Source organism: Corvus cornix, chromosome 3, assembly GCF_000738735.6.
Source record: "Corvus cornix cornix isolate S_Up_H32 chromosome 3, ASM73873v5, whole genome shotgun sequence".
Lineage (NCBI taxonomy): Eukaryota > Metazoa > Chordata > Aves > Passeriformes > Corvidae > Corvus > Corvus cornix.
In genome coordinates, this window is record NC_047056.1 from 60,273,475 (window position 1) to 60,296,005 (window position 22,531).

Consider the following 22,531-nt stretch of genomic DNA (forward strand, 5'->3'; position numbering starts at 1 on the left):
GAGAGTCAGTGGTGTGCCCAGGAGGGTCAGTACTGTGTCCCTCCAGGCTGTGTGTTTTGATGGGGTACCTTAAGGCAGCGTTTCAGAAACTGAGTCTCTATTGGACTGTTGGCTTTCTTGTGAAGGTTTTGCTCTGACACTGGTCCTCTGTTTCTTCACAATTTAATTATTAATTACTACTTAAAAAAAACCTGTCTTGATGGAATGCAACACTCTCTCTTCATGAACTGTTTGAAACCTGAAGTAGTATTTCTTTGTGTAGAAGAGTGTATTTTCTTTTCCAGCTGATTCTTTTTTCTATCTTCTCCTTTGTTGTGTTCCAGTCCATCCATGTTGTTTCAGCATCCCAATGACCTTGAAGGCAGCCAGCCATGTGAAAGGAGGAAGGGCAGCTGTTATAATTCCTCAGTTAAGCTGCTACAGACATTCAGTATATTCAGGGACTGCAAACCATCAGCAGTCCTTTGCCTTTAAGCTTTGTCTCTTCATTCTCCTAAATGATCATCCAAAGAGCTGCTTAGAAATGTTAAACAACTGCTGTAATTACCCAGTCTTTCTTAAATCCTTTTTCATCTGTGTCACACTTCCCACAGACGCCATTCCTTTCTCAATGAAACAGCATAGGCACAAATGAACTCTTGTGCTATTAATTTATTTCTCCTCTGACCTTCTGTACCGCTTTTAAGTATTTACGGTGTCAGGAATGCCTTGGCTCACTGGTTTCAGTGTGGCTTTTATCTGCTTTTGGCTTCATTTAGTTTAATTGGTCCCCTATCAATGCACCTCTGGCAAGGGTGTGTGAGAACAAGGAAAAGGTAGTTTTTAGTGTTGGACACAGATACTAATCTCAGAAGTTATGGTAATGGCCAGGTCTTCAGTACAGAGCCCTAGTTTTACTCTTTAGTTTAGTGTAGAAATCTGGTTTAACTGGGAGATGTGCAGCAATTCCAGAAGACTAAGGGCAATTTGATACGAAGTTCAAAGAGAACTTTTAAATCTATTTAAAATACTATTTCTAAAGTAGAGAGCTCTGCAAATTTGCCCTAACAGAGCATTTCCTTGTGTCTCTTCTCTCAGGAATAGATTGTTGTTACTCCCCTTCAGAATGTCCTCAGAGAGTAGCCAGCTGCCTGTGGAAAAAGAAAAAAAACCAACAAAAAAACCTCCAGAAAAAGTTGGCTAATCTTATATCAGAAGAGCAGAAAACATGACGTAAGCAGAATTATTCAGCCTAGTTGTCTTTGGGGCCTCACTGAAGTTTATTAAGGAACAGAAGGGCCAGTTCTAACTTCTATGGGCTAAATTTTCTTAAGGATTTAGTATATTATGAACTATCCTCTTAATACTGGATGTGTCACACTGGAAATTTGGTTCTGAGTGTGTGGTTTGTCCCTGTTTTCCCCAAAACCGTGATCCCACACACTCATTAAACAGTGACACCTAAACAGTGAGAGACCAGTTGGCAAGCAGTCAATTAATTCTTCTTTGTAGCAATCGACATATAGTAAATAGTACCTTTTCTTTTTCTCTCCTTGTATGTAGCAAATTATTTGGCATAATTTGCTATAACATTTTCACAAAAAACTTTAAACTTTTTATTCATTTGCTTTTACAGTTTTCATGTGGAAAATACTTCCTTTTTGTATTGTGTTGGAGTGTCTTTGGGAGCTGGAGGCAACTAACTGGTCAAGCAATTTCCAAACATAGACACTTGAGCACATTTTTAAATGGTTACTTTCTCAAAATTTCTGTGCCCTTGTTTGGATTTCACATTCCAGCAGAATCTATTAAAAGCAAATCAAACCAAAGCCACCTGTATTGAACAAATATCAACAGTACCGTGCAGTGCAGAAGTGTGTCGTTTGAATAGCCTGCATGGCAGAGTGAGCTTCTTGTTTTCTTTGCTCAGCATTGTAGAAAATGAGATTATGTCTTGGTTCTGTAGGTCCGAAAAAGATTTAAACAAAGATTTATGCTGTGAAATGTAATCCAAAATGAAGTAACCCCATTCTTTGTTTTATTACATGGGCAGAAGGGAACATTCAGTGAAACTGAACACTGTGAAATCAATATCAATCAAAATGAGAATTTGGACGTTTATATAAATAACAAGGCTCTGATGATGTAGCAAGGGAAGGAAAATTTGGACTTGCTCATTACGTGGTTTGGACTGAATGTTAGTTTGTTCAGCTGGAAGTGATAGCAGGCTGACATTGGACCTTGTTTGCTTTGAGCTGAACAAGATCAGCTTCTCTGTGCATCTCTGAAGAGGTGGAGGTTTGGTGTAGTTTGTTCTGTTGAGAAGGGGCTCTCCCTGCTCTCTCTGGGCCCCACAGATGCACCAGGCTGGCAGAAACAACTAAGAAGGAAGTGGTTTTGGACAAAAGCTTTGGGCATAATGAAAACAGCTGGGAAAGGTGCATATAGGTTTTCATCTGTTTTTATAAACACTCTTATGTTATATGTGTGTTCCGATGAGAATAGCCCTTTTCTGAAAAGATGAAGATTTTTTTTTACATAATTTCCATATCTTAGGAAAAAATGGGAGCAAGGCCAGTCTGTGAGAAATTCTGCTGTGTTGAAAGTGTGCTGTGTTGAAGCTTCAAAAGAGAGCCCCTTCTCCTTGCTCAATTGGTATGAGCTATTCTGCAGTGGCCAGAGGCATGACTGAGTTGGGTCATCCATGGGGACCCATGAGTCCTTGTCAGCCTTTTGCAGTGTCCTTAAACCTAACATGGATATGTCAGTGGCTGCCTTCTATGTCTGTCTGTAGATGGAGCCTGACTGAAAGTGACAATTCCTGTGTCCTAATGAGCTGCTGCTATCTCACAGCCCAATGAGCTGATAGAAATTATAAACTGTATTGGCAGTGGCGACAGGGGAAACATTAGATCTTCTGGAGTAACATGGCCTGGGTGCAGTCTTTGTAGGGCTCTTGAGCTGTTGGTCTTGGAGGAGTTGCAGAGGTCTGGTGCAGGCATGAACTGCCAAACTCTCAAAGTTACGGTAGAGATGGAATCAGCATCCACTACTCGGCACATTGTAGGACTTGCAGATTAAGGGGAAATATTCTGCTCCTCATCCCCCCCTCCGCCAATGGTGGAGCAGTACTATTTATCAGAATACCTCAGAAGGGAAAATCAATCAAGCCCTCCAGTAATAAAAGTATCTTGTAACAACATGATCAGTCAGTTCTTACTTCTGCAGACAGTAGCAGCAATATGCATGAAAGGAGGGAGATTTATGAAATGCACACTGCATAGAGCTATGTTGCATATTAGTTAACACTTCCAGATCTTCATCATTAGGCTGGATCAAGCAGCAATAATATAGATGATGCCATCAATAACGTCCTTTCTACCAGTGACACATGGTCTTGCTGCAATTGTAGTTCAGGGTGGGTTGAATTACAGATTTCTCATCATGAAAGAGTTGAGATGCAGATTGAGACCCAAAATCTCTTTCTGCAAAGATTCCCAGACATTAGCTTTCTTAAAAATGAATACAAAAGAGTTAGAGAACTACATTTGTTCAGGCTTTTAACATTTCTCTCATGAATACAGTATTTGCCAATGTCTGCCAACTCTGCACCCTTCATGGCCCTTTCAGATCCTAAGGAAAAAAGATTTTCTTAGGAAAGTAAGAAAAAAAATGCTATTCAAGTATTTGGAACTCATTCACGCAAGGATTTGCCATTGCTTTAAAGAGATGAAAGCTGTGCTAGCCTTTAGTTCTGCAGCTGAGATGGCCTGACTTACAGCAGGGAACAGAGACTGCATAGTTCCAATTTTTTTGTTAATATGGAGGTTCTCTCACCTGATGCCATTGAACACCAGAGTGAAAATCAGCCACAGAACATCTTACAGAAGGAGTATCAGTAAAAGGTTCTTCTGAGATGATATTAAGTGGAATTACTTAGATTTAAAAGTATACTGTAAGTCAAAGCCATTGAGGAGGCTCTACAGCATTCAAATTGTTTTCCTTTTCTTCTCAATGTAGTCGATGCTATCCTGTCAGTCTCTGTGGGTGTGGATCTGTAGAGAAGTTTGTAATAATTCTTACTTTCCAGCTGACAATCTGGTATGTTTATGGTACAACACTGAAGAGAGACAGATAACCCTATTTGCTGCTCTATATGTTTATTCTATTTTAGCAATGAAATATGCAGTGTACAAATATATAAAGATTTCTAGTAGCATCTGGCAGTTTCCAAAAATTGGGTAGGGAGACAGCTGGAAAAGAGTATAATCAAATTGTTTGTACATCTGGAGCATTTAATCTTTTTTTACTCCACAAAAATGTTCCTGCCCTTCTTATCCTGTCACATAGTTATTTCTATAGTTAGAAATATAAAGTATACTGCAGTGAGTTTTATTTCAGTAGTATCTTACCACTCTGATTTTTCATGTGCTTGTAATGCAACCCTCTCCACAGTGTCTTTACATGATTTCATGGTAAGATGGCAAGAAGTTTTTGTCTTCTGGCCACCATTCAAGTGAAGTTTGCAATGTACTAAAAACAAAATTATTTTCACTTGCTCAAAGTCACTTCTAGAATAAAATGTATTAGAATGTATAAAAGAAGCATTGAGGAAAATACTGCTTACAGACTACTTGCTAGTTTGTTTTCTGCTGGTGAAAGAGATGGATCTTGCTTGGTTTTTTAAAATGCATTTATAGTGCTTTTAGCAGCAGTAGCAGTAATAAAAGAGCCACTACTCATTACTACCTTGTCAGGCAGAACAACTTTCTTTCTCGTTAGAAAATAATTTAATTCTCTTTTACCTAAAATAACCGCCTGTGAGGACTACTGAATTGTTCAAAACTTTCACTCCTGCACATATATAACCCAGAAAATAGTTTGTTCTTTTCCATTATTATTTTCTTGGTTCTAAGTGCCCCTTCCACTGGGCTTGTGAGTATATTTTGCAGTCTGTTTGCAAAAATATTGGAGAAATATACCTAATATGATGATATTAATGCAAACTGACATGCACAGAAATTTATGTCAGAAAAATGAAGCAGGGGACCTTGCTGTAGGGTTATATGGCAAGCAAATCTATCTTTCAAACTGTGGCTGAATTTGTAAAGTGTGAGTGGTAATTAAAGTTGGCTGACTTGGTCCCCAAAGCAGGGCACCTCAGAAGGACTTGGGTTTTCAGCAGAGCAGGGTTCAGATGAGTGTGCTTTTTCACTGTTTTTTTGACACCTCTTGCTGTGTCCCAAGCTGAGCATCTAGAGGCAGTCACAGTCATTAGTTGTTTATGAAAAGCCTTACCCAGTCTTGGATGCATGAATAAAACCACTGTAGATGTGCAGAATTTTGTTTCTTTGGTGACAGAGAAGGTGGAAACAGCAGAAATGTCAATCATTTTGATGCTGAAAGATGAATCTTCTCCATAATATGCTGGAATAAAGAAGTTTAATGTACCCAGAACACTGAACCACTCCCGTATCACTTTTATCTCCCCCCACTTCTAACCAACCAGGATAGCTTTCCAGGTGATCAGCCCAGGAGACTTACCTGGAGTCCCAGGCTTTGGGAAAGGGCAGAAGTGTGCCAGTGGTGGCACCAGTAAAGGCTCCCCAGGAGGAAAGTCAATGGAAGGAGCCATTGCCCTTCTTCTCACAGTGGTACCACCCAGTTATAAACTAGAAGAAAATGCCTGGTCCTGAGCATCTCTTGAAGGGAGGAAATGAAGTTTCAGTTCCATCTTATTTGTTGTGGCTTTGGCTTTGTTGCAGCACACTTGGAGAAGTGCCAGCATTTTTCCTACTCCCTTGCTCCAAGTCTGAGCAAGTTCAGAGAGACAGATATACAAAGCTTGCATTCTGTGTATCAGACACAAGATAAATTGCCTTCTCCTTCTGAATGAAGGGGCTAAACAGTGTTTGACTTTTTATTTAGAACTAAGAAGGAGATAATGGTCTAGCAATCTCCCTTGGCAGGGGAGGGAGAAACCCGACTGCTTCTTGCAGGTGGGCAAGACCCAAGCTGTGCAGTGCCCGGCTGCGCAGTTCCATCCTGATCCAGCCTCTGATCCTTCCAGAAAAAGAAGCACTGTGACAAGCTTAACATGTGCTGTACATACAATTGTGCTTCAGTCAGCTGGCATTACTTTAAACAAGCTCTTAGAACAAGATAGGGAGATTGGATAGAGTGTCTGATAGTGAACTGCAAGAGGACAGTTTAGAAAGGCAGTAGTACAATGGCTGCTACTGACTGGAGTCTTGCTCACAGTGAATTAATTCCAATGTATTTTCCTCTTTATTTGATTCTACAGTGTTTCCTCTAATTGCATCATTGCCTTGGAGGGACAGTAGTTCTTCATCAGCTTGTTCAAATTGGGTCTGGAGACAATGTGGAAAATGTTGTCTCCTTTACAATGAAAGAAGCCAACTAGAAAAAAAACACCAGTTCCTTAATGCCATTGCTCATTAGCCATGAAGAGTATGATTGTAGCCGTATTGCTACAATGGCTGACTCCTCCATGCCCTTGCCTCTCCAGTCACACTAAATGGGCTTCAAGGCAAGGGAGTGAGCGATGAATATTTATTCTGCTTATTACTTTGAAGCAGCACTAACCATAAGCAGATCAGCAAGAGACAGACTGACAGTGTGTGTATGCCTAACTGCTGTGAAAAATGAGGAACATGCACCATGGCTAAATAAGTTTGTTCTTGTTTGTTGCTGTAGACACGGATGTCTGGTTTTGAGGGAAGGCACATGGGAAAAGAGAGGGGTTGAATTGGATTTAATTAATTTTGTTTTTTAAGCCGACATCACAATGTACTGTACAAGTGTAAGAGGGTTTGCAGGGTATGTAAGCCTTCTTCTGTGCCACGTGGTAGGCAGCTGTCTTCCCACAACTGCAGAGGGGAATGTGAGGTTATATTTAATTTTTGTGTCATATGAGGTTACATTTTTATGAGATGTCCATGTGCTTGAAGAGCCTGTGCGGCTGATGACAACATGGTAATCACAGTGTTGGCAGCAGTCCAGAAGAAAGAAACAGTGTACACATACACACATTCCCCCTCACACACTTCTCCCCTCACTCCCACACACCCCTCCCTGGTTTTAACCTCCTGAAAATCTGCAGCTATATCATCTCTTTGATGAGATGGTGATTTTTGAAGATGCACTCAAGTATCTTGTCTGATAGATGCTTCATGGTTACAGCACATGCTCCTTTAGCAATTTCCAGCTCACGATTTAGTCGTAGATCACACAGCACTTTAGCCTCTAACAGGCAAGGTAATGCCAGTGGCATACACTCTTGAAGAGAAAAGAAAGTGCTTAGAATACTATAGCTCATTTTTTGTTTTTAGATCTATAGCAGCCCTTGTGCTTCAGGTGAGTTGGTTTTGGACAGGGGACTTCTGAGAGTGGTAATTGGTTTTCCATAAAGGATGTAACAACAGCTGATGGGTTTTGAAAAACCTCTGCCTGCACTGGAATTAAAGCAGTAACACTGCTACAGTTTTCTTTATGGCTTTGCTGGTTCTTTGCATCAGTTATTTCCTTAGGATACAGGAACTTAATGCATAAAATTCCCTGAGTGCCCAAGCTGTCCTAATTGCAACTGGCATATATCCAGAATTTAAAGTCTTTGAGACTGGGGTCTGTGAAAGATGTGATTAATCTTGGATCTATTCCGGTGGGTATATTCTAGTATTCTATTTACTGGACTATGATTTCCATATAAAAACAATGAAAAATACAAGGAAATCTCAGTATAGAAAAGTAGTACATTTTCTTAGAAGTCTTAAGTCACTAAAGATACCAGGATGTAGACCCAGGAACTTTGATTCACATTATTTAGAAGCCCTGTTCTCCCTCATTTACCAGGGAAGAACCTTGCTGAGTAGCCTGATTGGGATTTATGTGCCTTTTTTAGGCAGGGTAGACATTGTAAATATCAACTGCAAACTTAGTAAACAAAATAAATGAGGAGATGTGTTCAAACTTCTCAATTTTAGTGTTTAGATATCTAAAATTTCAGTCCAGCAGAAAGAATTCCCTCAGTGGCTGCTGTTTGAATAAATACTTTCATAAGGTTTTCTCTGCTGTCACTCAAAGTTGCTTCTGCCCTTACCTCCTGTTCCCTCACCTGGCTGCCTTTGCAGCGTCCCTTGCCTCTTTATATAATCTCAGTTGTTGAGCGAGGACATGTCATATAAAACATGGGTCACATACACAAATCTTTGTAAGAAGTGTTGCCTTTTGGCAGTTTTTTCTACGACCAAGGAAGGATGTGTATTAATCCTTAAAGGAAATATTTAAAAAAGTAATAGTAGTTACAAAGCACTGGTAATTCTTAGACCCTTCATGTTCTTGTCAGCTGCACTAGGGAGAGTCGAGACCCCAAGCAGTATGGAATCATTTCTGTCACAGGACACTCTTTCTTTATTATTGCTGTCGCTGTTCAGTGCCAATCTATGTGCAGCTGCACCAGAGCTACTCAGGCATGTCTGAGAAAATCTGTCTTTGGTAGATCTGTACATAATTCTTTGATATGTTATCTTGGAAACCCCAAAAGAGTCTTGCTTTTTGCTTCTTTGATGGAAATAAGCAGACAGGGAACTGAAGGCAGAAGTTTCAAAGGACAAACAAATAAAATAGAATGGTGCTGTTATTGCATTGGGTAACTTAATTTCCTGGTTTTATGGGTTTGCTCTAGGTATGCTTTTTGTAGTAAGCCCAAATGATGATATTTGGTTACTAATAGAAAAACAGATGAGTTAATATTCCTAAAACATATTAAAGGCAAGTACTTAATAAATACGATGATTTGTTACTATTTTGTATGAAAAACTTGGCAGTTGTTACCAAAATTAGTCTGCAAGTTTAAGACTTTCAGTTCTGGCTATACATTTATTTTACACATATCAGCAAAAAATGTTTTACTGTCTTACTAGTTTTGGTAAGACTTTTTTTCTTCATGACAGCTAGATACACAAAGTTTGAATTTTAGCTCAGAATGAACTTGGATGTTTAACTTCCCTCGCATCATAGCTTGAATGTGTAATCATGGCAGTAACTTCTAGTGAGAATGCTCAGTGTAGCAGTGATGCCCTGCAGTAATAATTCTCCATATCAGATCAGCCATTGGTATGTGAGGTATACTACCTTCCATTCACTTATTATTCCCAATACGCATGAAGCTTTAAATATTTTTAATCCAACACAGATTTTCTTAAGCTGACGTAACGTACTAGATGCTGGCTTCCACTGTGTTCACTACTATTACATTTAAGTTGCAAAGCCACTGAATAAATTTATGGTAGTGAAATACTGAAGGTAGGCTCTGGTGTGGTCGATCAGAGTCTTCAATCCCGTTTGGGTGGATCCTGGCTTGGGCGCCCTTCATAAAAAGGCTGAAAACCCTCTTGCCTGATGCCAGTGTGTTAATTTTTAAATGGGTGCTTTGCAATTGCAAATCAATGTCCCTTTCTATGCACCGAGGCAGAGGCACATCAGTCTGACTCAACTGTATTTGCACTGCTGTATGAAACATGTGTGACACAATAGTTTTACGACCTTTTCTGCAAGTGGATCCCATGTGCTAGGTGGTCTTTGCAATTTTTGGCCTAGCTAATGTATGCATCAACAGAGATATTCAAATGTATCTTTCTCCACTGGTTCCTTTTCATTACACTGGAAAATGAGCTTTAGTTGCTTTGGTTGCAGTATTTGATAAAGCTATGTGTGGAGGCTGGTGGGCCTGCTGGACAAGGAACGAAAGGAGTCCTATGGTGGAGTAAGTCCTAGGTTCCTTTCCAGCTTATGGTGCCTGAAAGGCTTCCCCCAGAATGCTTTGCTCTGCTCTGTTAATGTAGCCCAGTTCTGCTCCCCGGTTGGCTCCGTTGGCCACCCCACCCCTTGTTACCTGATACGCCCTCAGAGTTTCTCAATTAGTTCCCTTACCCTGGACCCCCCATTACTCTGCCCCGGGATTCTCTGGAACCTTGCACGAGTGCGGATGCATTAAATCTCTCCTGGAGAACCCTTCCTGCTCATTCATCGTCGGACAGTTTTAGCTGGCTACCCGGTGTGTGTGTGTGTGTGCCAGTGTCCAGGCTGCACCGAGAGGCTTTCCTGGAGGCGCTTTTGGGAAGGTCGTGGCATGTCACCATCTAATAGAACAGTGACAGCTATGAATGCCTCTTGCCCTTCCGTTTAGAGGGGAAAGACCATTAGAGCCCTCAGACTGGCTAATGAAATAGAGGGAGAAGCATGGTCATTAGCTGGAGTGGTGGTTGGCTCCTGAGCCAACTCTTCCACTGTAAGGAAGCATTTGATGCTCTTAGGAGACTTGCTTATTCCAGTGGATAATGGTTCTGTTTATTGAGTTTGCGCAAATGCATTTGATTTAGTCAATTTAGGCTCTGCATTTAAGCAAATTACAACTTAGGACTCGATCAGCAAGAGGTAAATTAGTTTGAATGCATATAAAAGGATCTTGCTGAGGGTAAATTTACAGTCAAACCATTACATGGAAATCATAATGTGCAGTACACGTCAGGTTTGATAAATGAAGCAGGACTGTAAAATTGCCCTTATCTTGAAGTGTGCTTGCATTTAGCCAGCTACAGAGCTCAAGTGCTTGTTATGTCTGCTGTCTTGAACTGGCTCAGGAGAGAGAAACCTCTCCAAAGTTGGAATTACTAAATTTAAAAAAGACGAGAAAAATCCTTGCAAGTATATAAGCTACCCAGCTCTTCTTCCTCTGCTCCTTGGCCTCCTGCTCACTGGAACACTTGCCAAGTACAGGCATGGGGTGCTGATGCCTATTAGGGAAAGACATTATCACAGGAGAAGCCTTGTACACAAATAAAAATGGGGAATTACTGCCTAGGCCATTGCTCTGCAAAAATGAGAGAGTGAGCTAGGCACCCTCTTCAAGCCCTCTCTACTGAGAGGTGGAGGCTTTTGATGGTTTGGGGTTTTCTTTGCTATGAGATTGTTTATCCTAGAGCTAGGGCGATCCACACCTCTTTCAAGAGTATCCCCCACGGTACAGGAAAAGAAATATTTTGCTTCCTTAATTGCCTGAAATCAGCCACATAAGAAATGGTAGAAAAAGCAGGTAGACAAACCGGTTTTGATTTGTAATTAAGATTCTTTTTTTTTTATTTTGAAAATATACTTTATCTGGAAAGAAAGAAACCTATTGAAATTCTTAAGGTGACTATTATCTGATTAGCAGTGCAAAATACTACCAGACAAAACTGTCAGTTTTTATATACCAAAAAGCAGAATATTACAAAGATAAATGGTTTATTAAAAACACCATGGAAAAGAGAATGGCCAGCTAAACAATAAAAATTTTAATTTCAAGAACAGGGAACAGAAGACCATCCATGAACTAGGCAGCTAAATGGTAAACTTAATTTTCCATCTGTTCTAGTACTTCTAACAGTTTCTGAGCAGCAGCGACATCCAATGTCTTTTATGGAATCACATTTTAGAGACTTCACAACCCAACATACCACTGCCAGCTGGTGTTTGAAAGCACACTCCTGCTGCAGTTCAGTTTATAAGACTGCTTGGAGGCTTAAAATAGCAGATACCTTATGCACAATGTATACAACGGTGTGCTTGTGCACTGTGGCCAAGCTTGCCTCAGTCTTGCACTGAATGTATTAGCACCTCAGAAACGTGGTCTTAGAGCTACGGTATGGATGAACATCAAGGTTATTGTATCTCTTTAAACCTTACCTGTCAGGTTTAAAGTGGGTATGGTGGATTTTGATCAGTGATGACTGCTTAATCCTTGTTGAATGTAACTAGAAAGCAATGCTGCCATCTTTACTTTGTATTTTCAAGTGTAATGTCTGGATATAAGAGGTTTTTCCCTTTTTTCCCTTAGTAGGATGGCTAATAAGCAACTCAATAGCGTAAGAAGTAGCCTTGAATTTTCTAGCCCACAGTAATTTAGAAACACTGTTGAAAAACCTTCTTAGACCCATAACTATTAACAGCTTGTTGAATAGTTGCAATCTTCAGGAGAGTAAACAGTCAAAAGTACACAGACACAAGGAGTAGAATTTTTTGTATTTTTTTTTACATTCTTTCATTTACATGAGAAAAGCCAGAAGCAAACCACTGTGAGCTGTTTTGTATCTGGCCCTGCTGCAGATTTGCAGATGAATTACTCCTATCTGTAGCAACCTTTTTCTCTGCCCTGCTGTAATGACATTCCTGACCTGCTTATTTCACTGGTGTCCCTTTGGCTGCATGAATGCTACTCTCGTTTGGAGATGTGATTTCAGTGTTTTGCATGTTGTAACCTTTTCCTTCAGTGTGCACCAGCTGTATGCAGCATCGGGTGAAAGCTGGGTTTTATAATTTAGGGCAACCCACTGCTGCAAGTAGATTCTGTCTGGGGAGTTCACTCTTGTGCCCAGCTGTCCATGGCCTGAAGGAGATGCAGTAGAGTATTAACTATACCCGGGCCCTTTGACCTTGAGACTTTGCATAAGGCAGTGGTTTTTTAAGAGCAGTCAAGAAGTTACTTAGATTCTCCTACTTACCTTAGTATCAGTGAATTCTCAACAAATCTAATCAGCTATTCAAGCCAAATTCACCCACTTTGTTAAACCTTCTATTACTTCATGGGGAGATTTGTTCAGATTGTCAAAATGGACTGAATAGTAGAAATAATGCAGCCATTAACAGAAAGAAATGGGCTTGAGGGAATACACGTGCAAGGCTTATTTTTCACTTTCTTAAGGCTGCAGCTTTGTGAGAAAGATGTAAGAGGTTGTGCTTGCAGCTCAGGTTTACTGTCTTCAGGTGTTGGAGGTTTTTTTGTTTTTTTTTTTTGTGGAAAAGGAAAGTAGCTAGCAATGTTTGATATTACCTGGGTCTGGGAGCTTTTCCCTAAGCTGGGGTTCTGCTGTGTTCCATCATGAGTAACACTAATGCTGGGTGCTGTAGTGGATTGCAGCAGAGCTACCAAGTCTAATTGGGAAGAAAGGTTTCAGCAGTGACAGTAAGTGAAACAAAACACCCAGGGTGGCAGTAGGCCTGTCTGCAGCTTCTGCAGTGAACAAAGTTTGCTGCTTATTGGTCACTGGCAGAGTCAGCCCATGCAGCCCCACTGTTCCAGCTGATGGATCAGGCTCATAATTTAGATTCTGGGGCAGTAGTGGCCAGAAGAGCTCTGGAGGTGGCATTTGCTACAGTGAAGACATAGTGAAGGACAGCCTGTAGTTTCCTCTGGTCGTTTGAAGTAGAAACTCTAGTCTGATGAGTCTATCAGTAACAGTTTGGCATGACATCATTTGTTTCTAAGCAGCAATATTTTTTTCCAGCTGAAGGTGCACTCCCCTCTCAACATAATTGTCCACAAGGCAGACAAAGAATAAGCCAAAAAAAAAATAAGAGGAGCAATGACTTTCCCTTAAGCAAATATAACATAAACCCAGAATCTTTAAATAAGGAATGAAATAGAGCTGTTGGTTGAACAGGTGCTAAATAAGAAATACTAAAATAACCTGCAATATTTGCATCTTTCCTGGATCTTCAAGTGGTGTAAACTGATGCAAACTGCAGAGGTATTATTCTCTGCAGTCTTAGGCCAGGCACCTCAGTGCATAAGATGACTCTAACTTCATATAATTCAAAGTTGTGGAGAAAAGGGCCCTGCTATACTCCATGTAGCCCTCTGCCCCTGGGGTCATAGGAGTCCATGTCACTCTATGTGCTTCGTTCCCTCAATTCAGAGAGATGGGCAGTTTTTCATCTCCCAGAGAGCCATTCTGTTGACATGAAACTTAGTGAAAGAGTGAGGCCTTTGGCTGTTTAAATCAAATTCATGTTGTATTGCAGTACAGAATCATAATGAAGAAAACCACAGGGAATGTAGCTACTCTAGGGCCTCAACTGCCAGTCATTCTTCCTTGCTCATGCCAAGTGGAAGAACCAAAATTGTCAAAATAAATTATATTTAAAAGGGGAGATGTCACAGCAGATTATTCAGCCTTGCAGAGTTTTTTGTAATACTGTATATCATAAAAAATAGTCTTTGAAATTCTAGACACCTACTTTCATTATTATCTTCATTACAGAGTGATAGATAAATGCTGGGCAGGCAGGAAGCATCAGTTTAATTTTGTACTCAAACATTTTAAAAAGATGGGGTAAAAGGAGGGGACTTTAGCACTAGGAGAGTTTTGTGCAGTTCTCTTCAAAATAAGTGAAGAGTCAAGTCCATAGTCAAGTGAAAACTGTGAGATGGGTGTTAGATTTGAGGTAAAGAATGATGTTGGTCCTGTGGGAGCATTAAAAATGTATGAGAGCACTGACTGCTGGAGATTTTTCCATAGGGTTTTCTTTCTTTGCTTAAATTAGATATTTCAATTTCTGAAGTGCTGTCATTTTATGCTATGTTGCCCACTAAATTTGAACAGGAAAGGGGTTTTTTTTGGAATTGAAATATATGGATCATATTGGCAATTATCTGTGACTTCAAGTACCCGAAGAAATTATTTGTACTCTTGAGTATGAAAAATAACACCATAGAAATATATAACCTGAATAATCTGGGGTCTTGTTTCAATTTCATGGCATGACACATTAGTAGTGTATTCAAGAAATTCTTTTGAAGAAAGGTCTGTATGGTTTTGTGTCTATGTATGAAGGATGAAATGGTGAAAGTGATAATCCTTTCTATATATCTACAGCAGAAGTTCAGCCTACGTGTAAGCTCTAAGACTTGATGGATGACTGAAAAACTGGTAGACTTCCATCATTAGGAAATGCAGATGATAAAAAGAAAAAAAAGGTTAAAAATCCATTGAGGACATTTTCAGAAGAGTTTCATTTGCTTTCATAATATCTTAGCTGAAAATTGCAAGGCCTTCTTAAAAGTTTAAAAACTGGTGTGTATGTGGGGATTGGGAACTTTAGGTGGTCATTCAGTAGATGTGTTCTTATGAAAGGTATGGAGTACCCTTTTCTTGCTGGTCAGAAACAAGTCAGTGAAAAATTTAACTTGCATGTACTGAGAAACTGTTCAGCGGACATCTGAGATTGCCCAGAAGCTGAACAAGGGAAGGCCTAGAACTGACATTCCTGGTGGTTTCTATGATAAAAGAGAGATGGGATAAATGGTTTTGGTTTTTTAGAATTTTAAGTTTTTCTTGTGCATTCTAAAGAAAAATACTAAGCCAGAAAAATGTTCTCTTTATAAGCTTCTATAAAGAGTTGAAAGTATGATTTAATAGAATGAAAAAGGAAATTATTCTTTGCAAAGAGTTTGAGAACTGCTTGTATTTAAAATTGAAAACACGACATTTTTCAACATAGCAGTTGGCCTAAATGATGATGGATTTGTCTCAGTCAGAGTGACTCTTCATCATAAATGCCTAAAAGTGACATCACTCAACAAGATCAATTTTAAAACAATTTTAAAAACACTTGGATATGAGGGGGTTTTTTTGAAGTTTAGCAGCAGAGTATTTAAAGTGTGAGGGAAAAAAAAAATAAAGTAACTAAAAACTTCTGTATGCAAAATGCCCACCAAAATAAGGTTTTAAATACCTGTGCTTTGTAGATGTGTATTAGTATGCAGTCTTGAACTAGAACGGTATTGCATTGTTCCCGGCACAGTCAGCAGTGGCATAATCTCCAGCAGTCGCATATGGCTCTGAAGCTCACAACCTACTGGTTTCAGGCAATTTTAGTTTTTGTCTGGAATCTGAAAATCTTTTAATCTCTTGTACGGCAAAAGGGAGTAACAGGGAGCTGGGATCATTCCCAGATGCTCTGCTGAATCTTCAAAGGCAGAAAGCTTTACTAACAGTACTTGGTGCATCCACTCACTGATCTATGAAAACAAATTAGTCAGGTTTTTCTGTTTCCTTTTAGCTTGTCTGTTTGCTGAAGTAGCTGTTGTTTCAGCCTACTGACTGTATTTCCTTTAGCAGAGGACAGCAGATGGTTGATTTTTTTCCACTTGAAAGATCAAGAAATGTAATAATGCGCATTGTTTCATTGTTATTGCTGTGTCCCACGCATTCCTGGAAGGTCATGCAAGAGAGAAATAATTCAACAGAGCTAAGAATATAAAGGCCTCTCTTTTTCTTTTTTCCCATTCCACTTCTTTTATTCAGAAACACCAGTAATTGTTTCGAAGTCAAGGACATATTTATGTGCAAGACCATTGCTGATGCAGCACTGAGCAGAGCAGTGGCAATTTCCTGCCTCTGAAGCTGGGCATGGTTTAACTCATGGAGCTCTAGGTTCAGTTGTTCAAATCTCCCCTGTGTCTTCAAGTCCACCCCACAAAAAACCCCAAAACCTTTGCAAGCAAGTTTGGGTTAAAAAAGAGTCCAACATGTTGAACAGAATCTAGAGGCTAGGAAATATGCCTAGGTAGTGTAGTGGGCCAACAACCGGCTGTTGGGTGTTGTGAGAAGTTCCTAACAATAACATTGTCTTGGGGCTTCATTTGTTTATATTTTTTAAGACTTTTGGAAATACTCAACTGTATTTGAAGTGTTATGGTCTGCTTTTCTTGAGCTGCTCACACTATCCTGAAATTTTATAGGCATGAGAATAGGTAAATACATGAGGCATAAAGAATAACACAGAAACACATGAATATTTTAGTGTGCTTGTTAGAAGCGCAACCATGTCGAAGTTAAAAACAGTACATGTCCAATAATTAGGCTTTTTCAGAGACAAATGCATGCTTTACTAATTCTTAGCACATTGAACATGGGTAACACTGCGCAGCCATTAACTGTTTCTTAACATTAAGGGCCAGTTACAACTAAAACTAGAATACTTGCTGAAGGCAATTACTTCAAGACTTCACAGGAGTTAGATGTTTTTCTTCAGGTGTATCTGATTGATGTAGACTCCCCAAACCGTTAGAGTGCCAGCATACATATTTATTACCATCTCTTTAATGCACTTTCCCAGTGTAAAGGTTTTTTTTTTCTTCTCCCATGGCAGTTTAAAGAAACATTGTATGCCAAAAAGGCCTTTTGTAAAATACAAAGCACTCCTGCAGGAGTGCTGGCTGGCAAGCACAAATTTTGCAGCTAGCCTATGCACAAATTTTGCAGCTGCCTTTCTTTTAGTAATGGTAGAAATTCTGAAAATGTGTATTCAAGGCTCCTTGTGGGCAGAACAAAATAATTTAAGAAGCCTTTTTCATTTAATTGCACGGTTGTGCTACTTACTGCCAGGGGTTTTTCTCCTGTATTTTTTCTTTTGCGTAGGTAGGTTTTTTTATGTTCATACAGCAGCTGTTCTGCATGTCTGATCACAACCTTTGCAAAACCACAGTTTAACAACTTGAAACAATCCACAGAAAACATAATCCACACTTCAGTGATGATTTCATAGTCCTCTAAAAAATAAAAAGCCCAAGGAAAACCACTAGGATTTGACATTTAATGAAAATCTAGGAAGCAACTTTCCTCTCTCCATCTATATTTAAACTGCTATCCACATAGCACTTTAAATTTTATTTAAGGAAGATTTGGGGTGGCGTCTGCATTCAGTATTCCTCACAAACTGACAACATCAAGCAGAAGCAGTAGAGCTGAACTTTGGAAGATGCTTTTATGGTAAGAATTTCATTAATAACAGCAGAGATCAGTAGTAGGTGTTGCACTAATAATCTCTGGGATGCTCCTGCTTCACCTCTATTCTGCTCCAAGTGTCAAGATTTCATCTTCCTTTGGAAACCTGGTTTGTGATTTTTGCTATGTGTAACTTCAATATCATGTGGGAGAGAGCAGCAATGTCAAACCTTATTTATTAAGGATCATTTTAAACTGTATTTCAAGGTAAGTAATAGAACCAGTTCTACTCCCTCCATTAGAGACTCAATGTCCCAATGCCAAACAATGTAATCTGTTAAAATTCAGTGCTGTTCCAATGATATAGTAGGGATTTTAGGTGCAACATATTTTCATCAATAATCCCAAATAAATAAACTAAGTACCAACATTTTCCTTTCTGCACTTGGTTCCCCAGCAGCCATACAGACCACATAAAATGTTTAATTTCTCAGTGAAACTTCATGGGAAAGACCATGATCAGAAAAGTTTTCTAAAAGCTCTTGGGTGTGACCAAAGCATAATTTTTGAAGCAAGTTAATATGCTAATGAAGGATAAAAGTTGTGCATGCACACAAGTGCATTGTATTTAGAATTGTGAAGGAATACAAGTTTAGAGATCTACCTCACCAAAAGCATTTAGGGATCACTTCAAAGAGTTGGACTTAATGATCCTTATGGTTCCCTTTCAACTTGAGATATTTTGTGATTTTGTGTTCCATAGAAAAGGAACAACCTGCATAATATGTGGTCTCACTCATCACAAGAATGATGAAACATTTCCATATCAAGCCATAAAGAAAGAGATAGATAAAAATTACTGTTCTACTCCCTTAGGGGAGGGGGAAGGGAATGGGGGGAAGGGATTAGTGCATGCATTCCTGGGAGGTACATTGAAATAGCCATTGGAATATACCACAAACACTACTCAAATACTTGCACAAAAACCATTTTATTATGAATGCAATGTAGATATAGATTTTTTTTTTTTCTTTTTAATCTGAGGTGCTTATATAAACAGACCCATGCTGGCTGAATGACAGTCAGTCTTCAGGGCATGACAGTGGCTGGACACCCTTCAGCTCCAAAGCTTTGCTAAAGTTAATCTCTTGAGGTTTTGCAGTACCCTTGGTGAGCTTCAGAAATCGAACACATCCTTTAAAACGGATATTAGTCGTCAGCCCAAACTGGATCACACCATCTGAAGGAGGGAAAAAAATTAAAAAGTAATTACTTTAGTTTGAATTGATACTTAATTTTGTTCTTTGACAGTCCTGCATGAGGACAGATGTCCCCAGCAACATATGAATGTTTTATTTGCTGTATATATTTATTATCAAAAAATTACAAACACTCTGAGTAAATGTCAAGAATGCTTATGTCAGATAACAATCCAGACTTCTTTTCTTTTTCCATCCTACTATGACAGTGGCAGAATCTGAACACATATAAACTGCCATTGTAACCCACGTATGCAGCTTGCTACCTACAAATGGTATACAATACACACATGCTGCCCTGCAGATATTTAACTTCTCGAGCTATTTATCCACAGAATAATAGAGGGAAAAAAAGGCCAAAATTGATTCAATTCTCAGTCCTAACATCACAAGAAAGCCAGTTCCTCAGGATGGATTTCAGATGTCATTTACAGACTGGTTTTGACAGTTTTCAAGTATTCTTTTTTTTTCCTTGCTGATAGTAAAGCCAGGGGTTGGAGTACATCTCTTTCACTAATGAAGGAGGGGATGGAAGTGAGGGTGGTTGGAGTTGGAAGCTGGAAATATTTCACTCAACTGCTTGAAATTCATGGATTGTTTCTCAGTGTTCTTCCAAGTGAAAAAGTGGCTACAGGCGTGCACTTTGATACAAATCTATGGGATTAATAAAGTAGGAGTTGCAGAAGTAACTTTACACTTGTAGAGACTGTCTGGCCGTAGCATTATTGTGTTTCACAGAGGATAAGATGGCTGAATCCATATGTCTCTTCTTGCACAGGGAAGAGTGATACCAGGAGATGAATGCTAGCTTTTATGGGTACCCAGGAATCTACATTCTCATCCACACTATGGTGGTGAAAATTTTATCTACGCAGAAAATTCTCCATCAGCTAATTCTAACTGGTTTACAACTGTTTTGCACTATTTATGCAGCCAGGAGAAGCTTCAAGAGGACTGGAAAATACTAATACATACTAATTTTAAAAAATCCCTCATACTGTGGTTAAAATTTGTGATGCAGCTGTCTAGGTATTGGGAATATTAGAACAAATCCTGGATGAGCTAGAGTAGACAGCAAAAGAAGACTGAAGTGTTTACACGTGCAGTAGGTTTATTAAATAGTTTCTTAACTTGCCATGTGGCTGAACTCACGAATGTCCCTTCAACATGATGTAAGTGTAGGCTTGTTTTGTACAGATCGCAGTGTTACTGCAATTTGTGTCTCTCCTCTTGACACCCAGTCCAGAACGAGATAATAACTCCATCTGCAGTGTTTCTTCAGTGCTGGCTCCCATGCTAGAATCTTGTTTTGTTATAAAAAGGCTGCCACAAAGCTGTTTTCCTTCTGGCACAAAGTTGTTGGTCTTTATTGGTAGTCATTGTGACTAATGTACAACTCTCATATCTCAGTACCAAAGACAATTTTTTAAATGTTTCAAAGCTTGAGAGAGAAGGCTTTTTAGATGCACTGTATCACACATTAGAATGGGGGAAAAAGCAACTTCCAGAAAATAATTTAGGAATTAACTAACTCAGAGGTGTCTTGCCATTGACCTCAGTATGCACTAGAGCGGACACATACTGCAAACATACTTCGCTTTTTGGTTTGAAAGCTAGAGGGAAAATTTATTATAAATGCAACAAAATTGGTACTTTGCAAACATATTAACTGTATTTTCAGAAAGTAAACTGCTGTTAGAAAATTTATTGACTGTCTAAGAAGAGATGAAAACTAGCATTCATTATCAGCTTGCTACAGAGCTCAGCCCAATTCTTGATACTGTTCAATTACCTCTGCATAAAGCAAATTCTCTTGAGGGCTTCCAGAATATTGATTATCAAATGGAGATTATGGGCTTTTTTCCTTTAAAACCCAGCAGACCACAAGCAAAGGCATTAATTAGAAAGAGATGGTGTCTTCTTACCTCTCTGTGCAAGCTGTTGTTCTTATGCCTCAGTTCCTCAGGTTTTACAGGCTGATTTACACACAGTGTCCTGCCCCCTCAAGGGCATATATACATTCTTTGGTTAAAATTTGCTGTTCTTAAGTTAAATTTAAATATGCCAAATGCTGTTACTACTGCAACATGACTATTATGCTGTTACTAAACAGAAAGTTTTAAGAGGGAGGCTCTGTGTGTGTGAGCAGCAGAAGGCAGAAAGTCTGTCTGATCCCCTGTGACAGTGACTACATTTGAAATGGGGCAGGGGTATCTGTAAGAGTCTCTTATTGCAGAACTTCTTGTTCTGAAATGCAGCTGAATGCAGAAATGAGCATCCACACCAACTGATACAAAATTGGCCTGTCTTATCCATCATCTTTAGCATACTCATCCTAATTACATTTATGCCATTACCAAGGCAGCGTTATTGGAGCACAAGTAAAGCATAATTTATGTGTTGCCCACTCACCAGGATAACCTCCGACAAAGAGAGGGTCATTTGTGTCTGCCGAGGTCGAGGCCCTGTTTGGGCTGTCAGACTCCACCTGTCTGCCATCCACAGTCAGCTCCAACCGGTGTTTGATCTTGTTTGCACCAACCTTGTGCCACTGTCCATCACACAGGCTGCCTGGTGCGTCAGGCTCATAGACAGCAGAGAATCGGCCTGCACCATTGTCAACATGAAACATCACCTGAAAAGCATGGCATAGACGTCAGCCAGCTTTCAAAACAGTCCAGTTCTTTTTGTTTGTTTGTTTCTTTTGTTTGAAGTCAACATGATTTGACTGTACACACCAAAGCTTTAAGTTAATACCAGACCCTATGTGGATTGCTGTCCCTCTGGGATCTGGGTTGTATTGCTGAGCTAAACACAAGTGGAAATATGCAAAATTGCTCTCTAAGTTGTCATTTTCCCTTTTTTTTTGGTCTTAGTTTTAGGGTGTTTTACACCCCTCCAAAATCTTTATAGTGACAGAATAATTACTGGTTTTCTAGACTGTGATGTAAAAGATATCCACAGGAGAAATTAGTATTATTAATGACAAAGCCTTTCCTCAAACTTCTTATATGGTCACTCATTTAAGACCTGATGTTGCACTTTTAGGAGACTCAGGTGTCACAGAATCTTTTAAAGTATCTTTTAAAAGTGTAAGAGCCTCTAGATGTATGGGAAGTTGGAAGTGTTGCTCTCCTTCGAGAGCCCTGGTATTGTTTGAGACACCTTGAGATTGGGGTAGTAACCTTGCATTTAAACTACCTGTGCTGTCTAAAACAGACAGTTTTAAAAACTGCTGTTTAAAAACTGCAAAACTGCTTTGCTACTCACTTTTCCACCTACTAATTCGATGCCAAGCCCATCCATTTTCTGGCTGCTGACTCCTAGGAGAACACCGTTCATTCGCGTTGTACGGAATTCAAATTCCACGAGCAGGTCTGTTCCCACTCTGTATGCACCAACTGGGAGAGAAAACGGGAAGCACAATAAAATGAAGATAAGCATCTAAGACATTATTCCTAATAATCATCACATAAATTGTGCTGAGAGTATGGCAAAGTAACTAAGCATTGTTAATGCACTCCATTTCATATGAAACCATGTAAATAACTTTTACGGCAATTGTGCTTAGTGCAAGACCTTGCTAAGATGTCATATAGCGTCTCCTTAGGTGAGATAACAGCAAGAGTTTCATGTATTGGTCTCACCTTGCCTCCAGCCAACAGGAGTTAGGTAACACTGGGAGTTTTTGAAAGCAGAATCTCCTCTTTCTCTCTCTTTTGACTA

At 39.5% G+C, this 22,531-nt stretch overlaps 1 protein-coding gene across 2 annotated transcripts in view; it reads right to left on the bottom strand.

Annotated features, from left to right (window-relative positions):
* Positions 1–16,615: 16,615 nt before the first annotated feature.
* LAMA2 (laminin subunit alpha 2) overlaps positions 16,616–22,531 on the bottom strand; it is a 345,535-nt gene continuing 339,619 nt past the window's right edge. For both annotated transcript variants that reach the window (XM_039568097.1, XM_039568096.1), the window contains 3 exons: positions 22,076–22,206; positions 21,218–21,440; positions 16,616–18,786 (listed from right to left, as the gene is read on the bottom strand). In XM_039568097.1, coding sequence (XP_039424031.1) covers positions 18,629–18,786; positions 21,218–21,440; positions 22,076–22,206 — 512 coding nt within the window. In that variant the 3' untranslated portion in view covers positions 16,616–18,628. The remainder of the gene's footprint in view (positions 18,787–21,217; positions 21,441–22,075; positions 22,207–22,531) is intronic.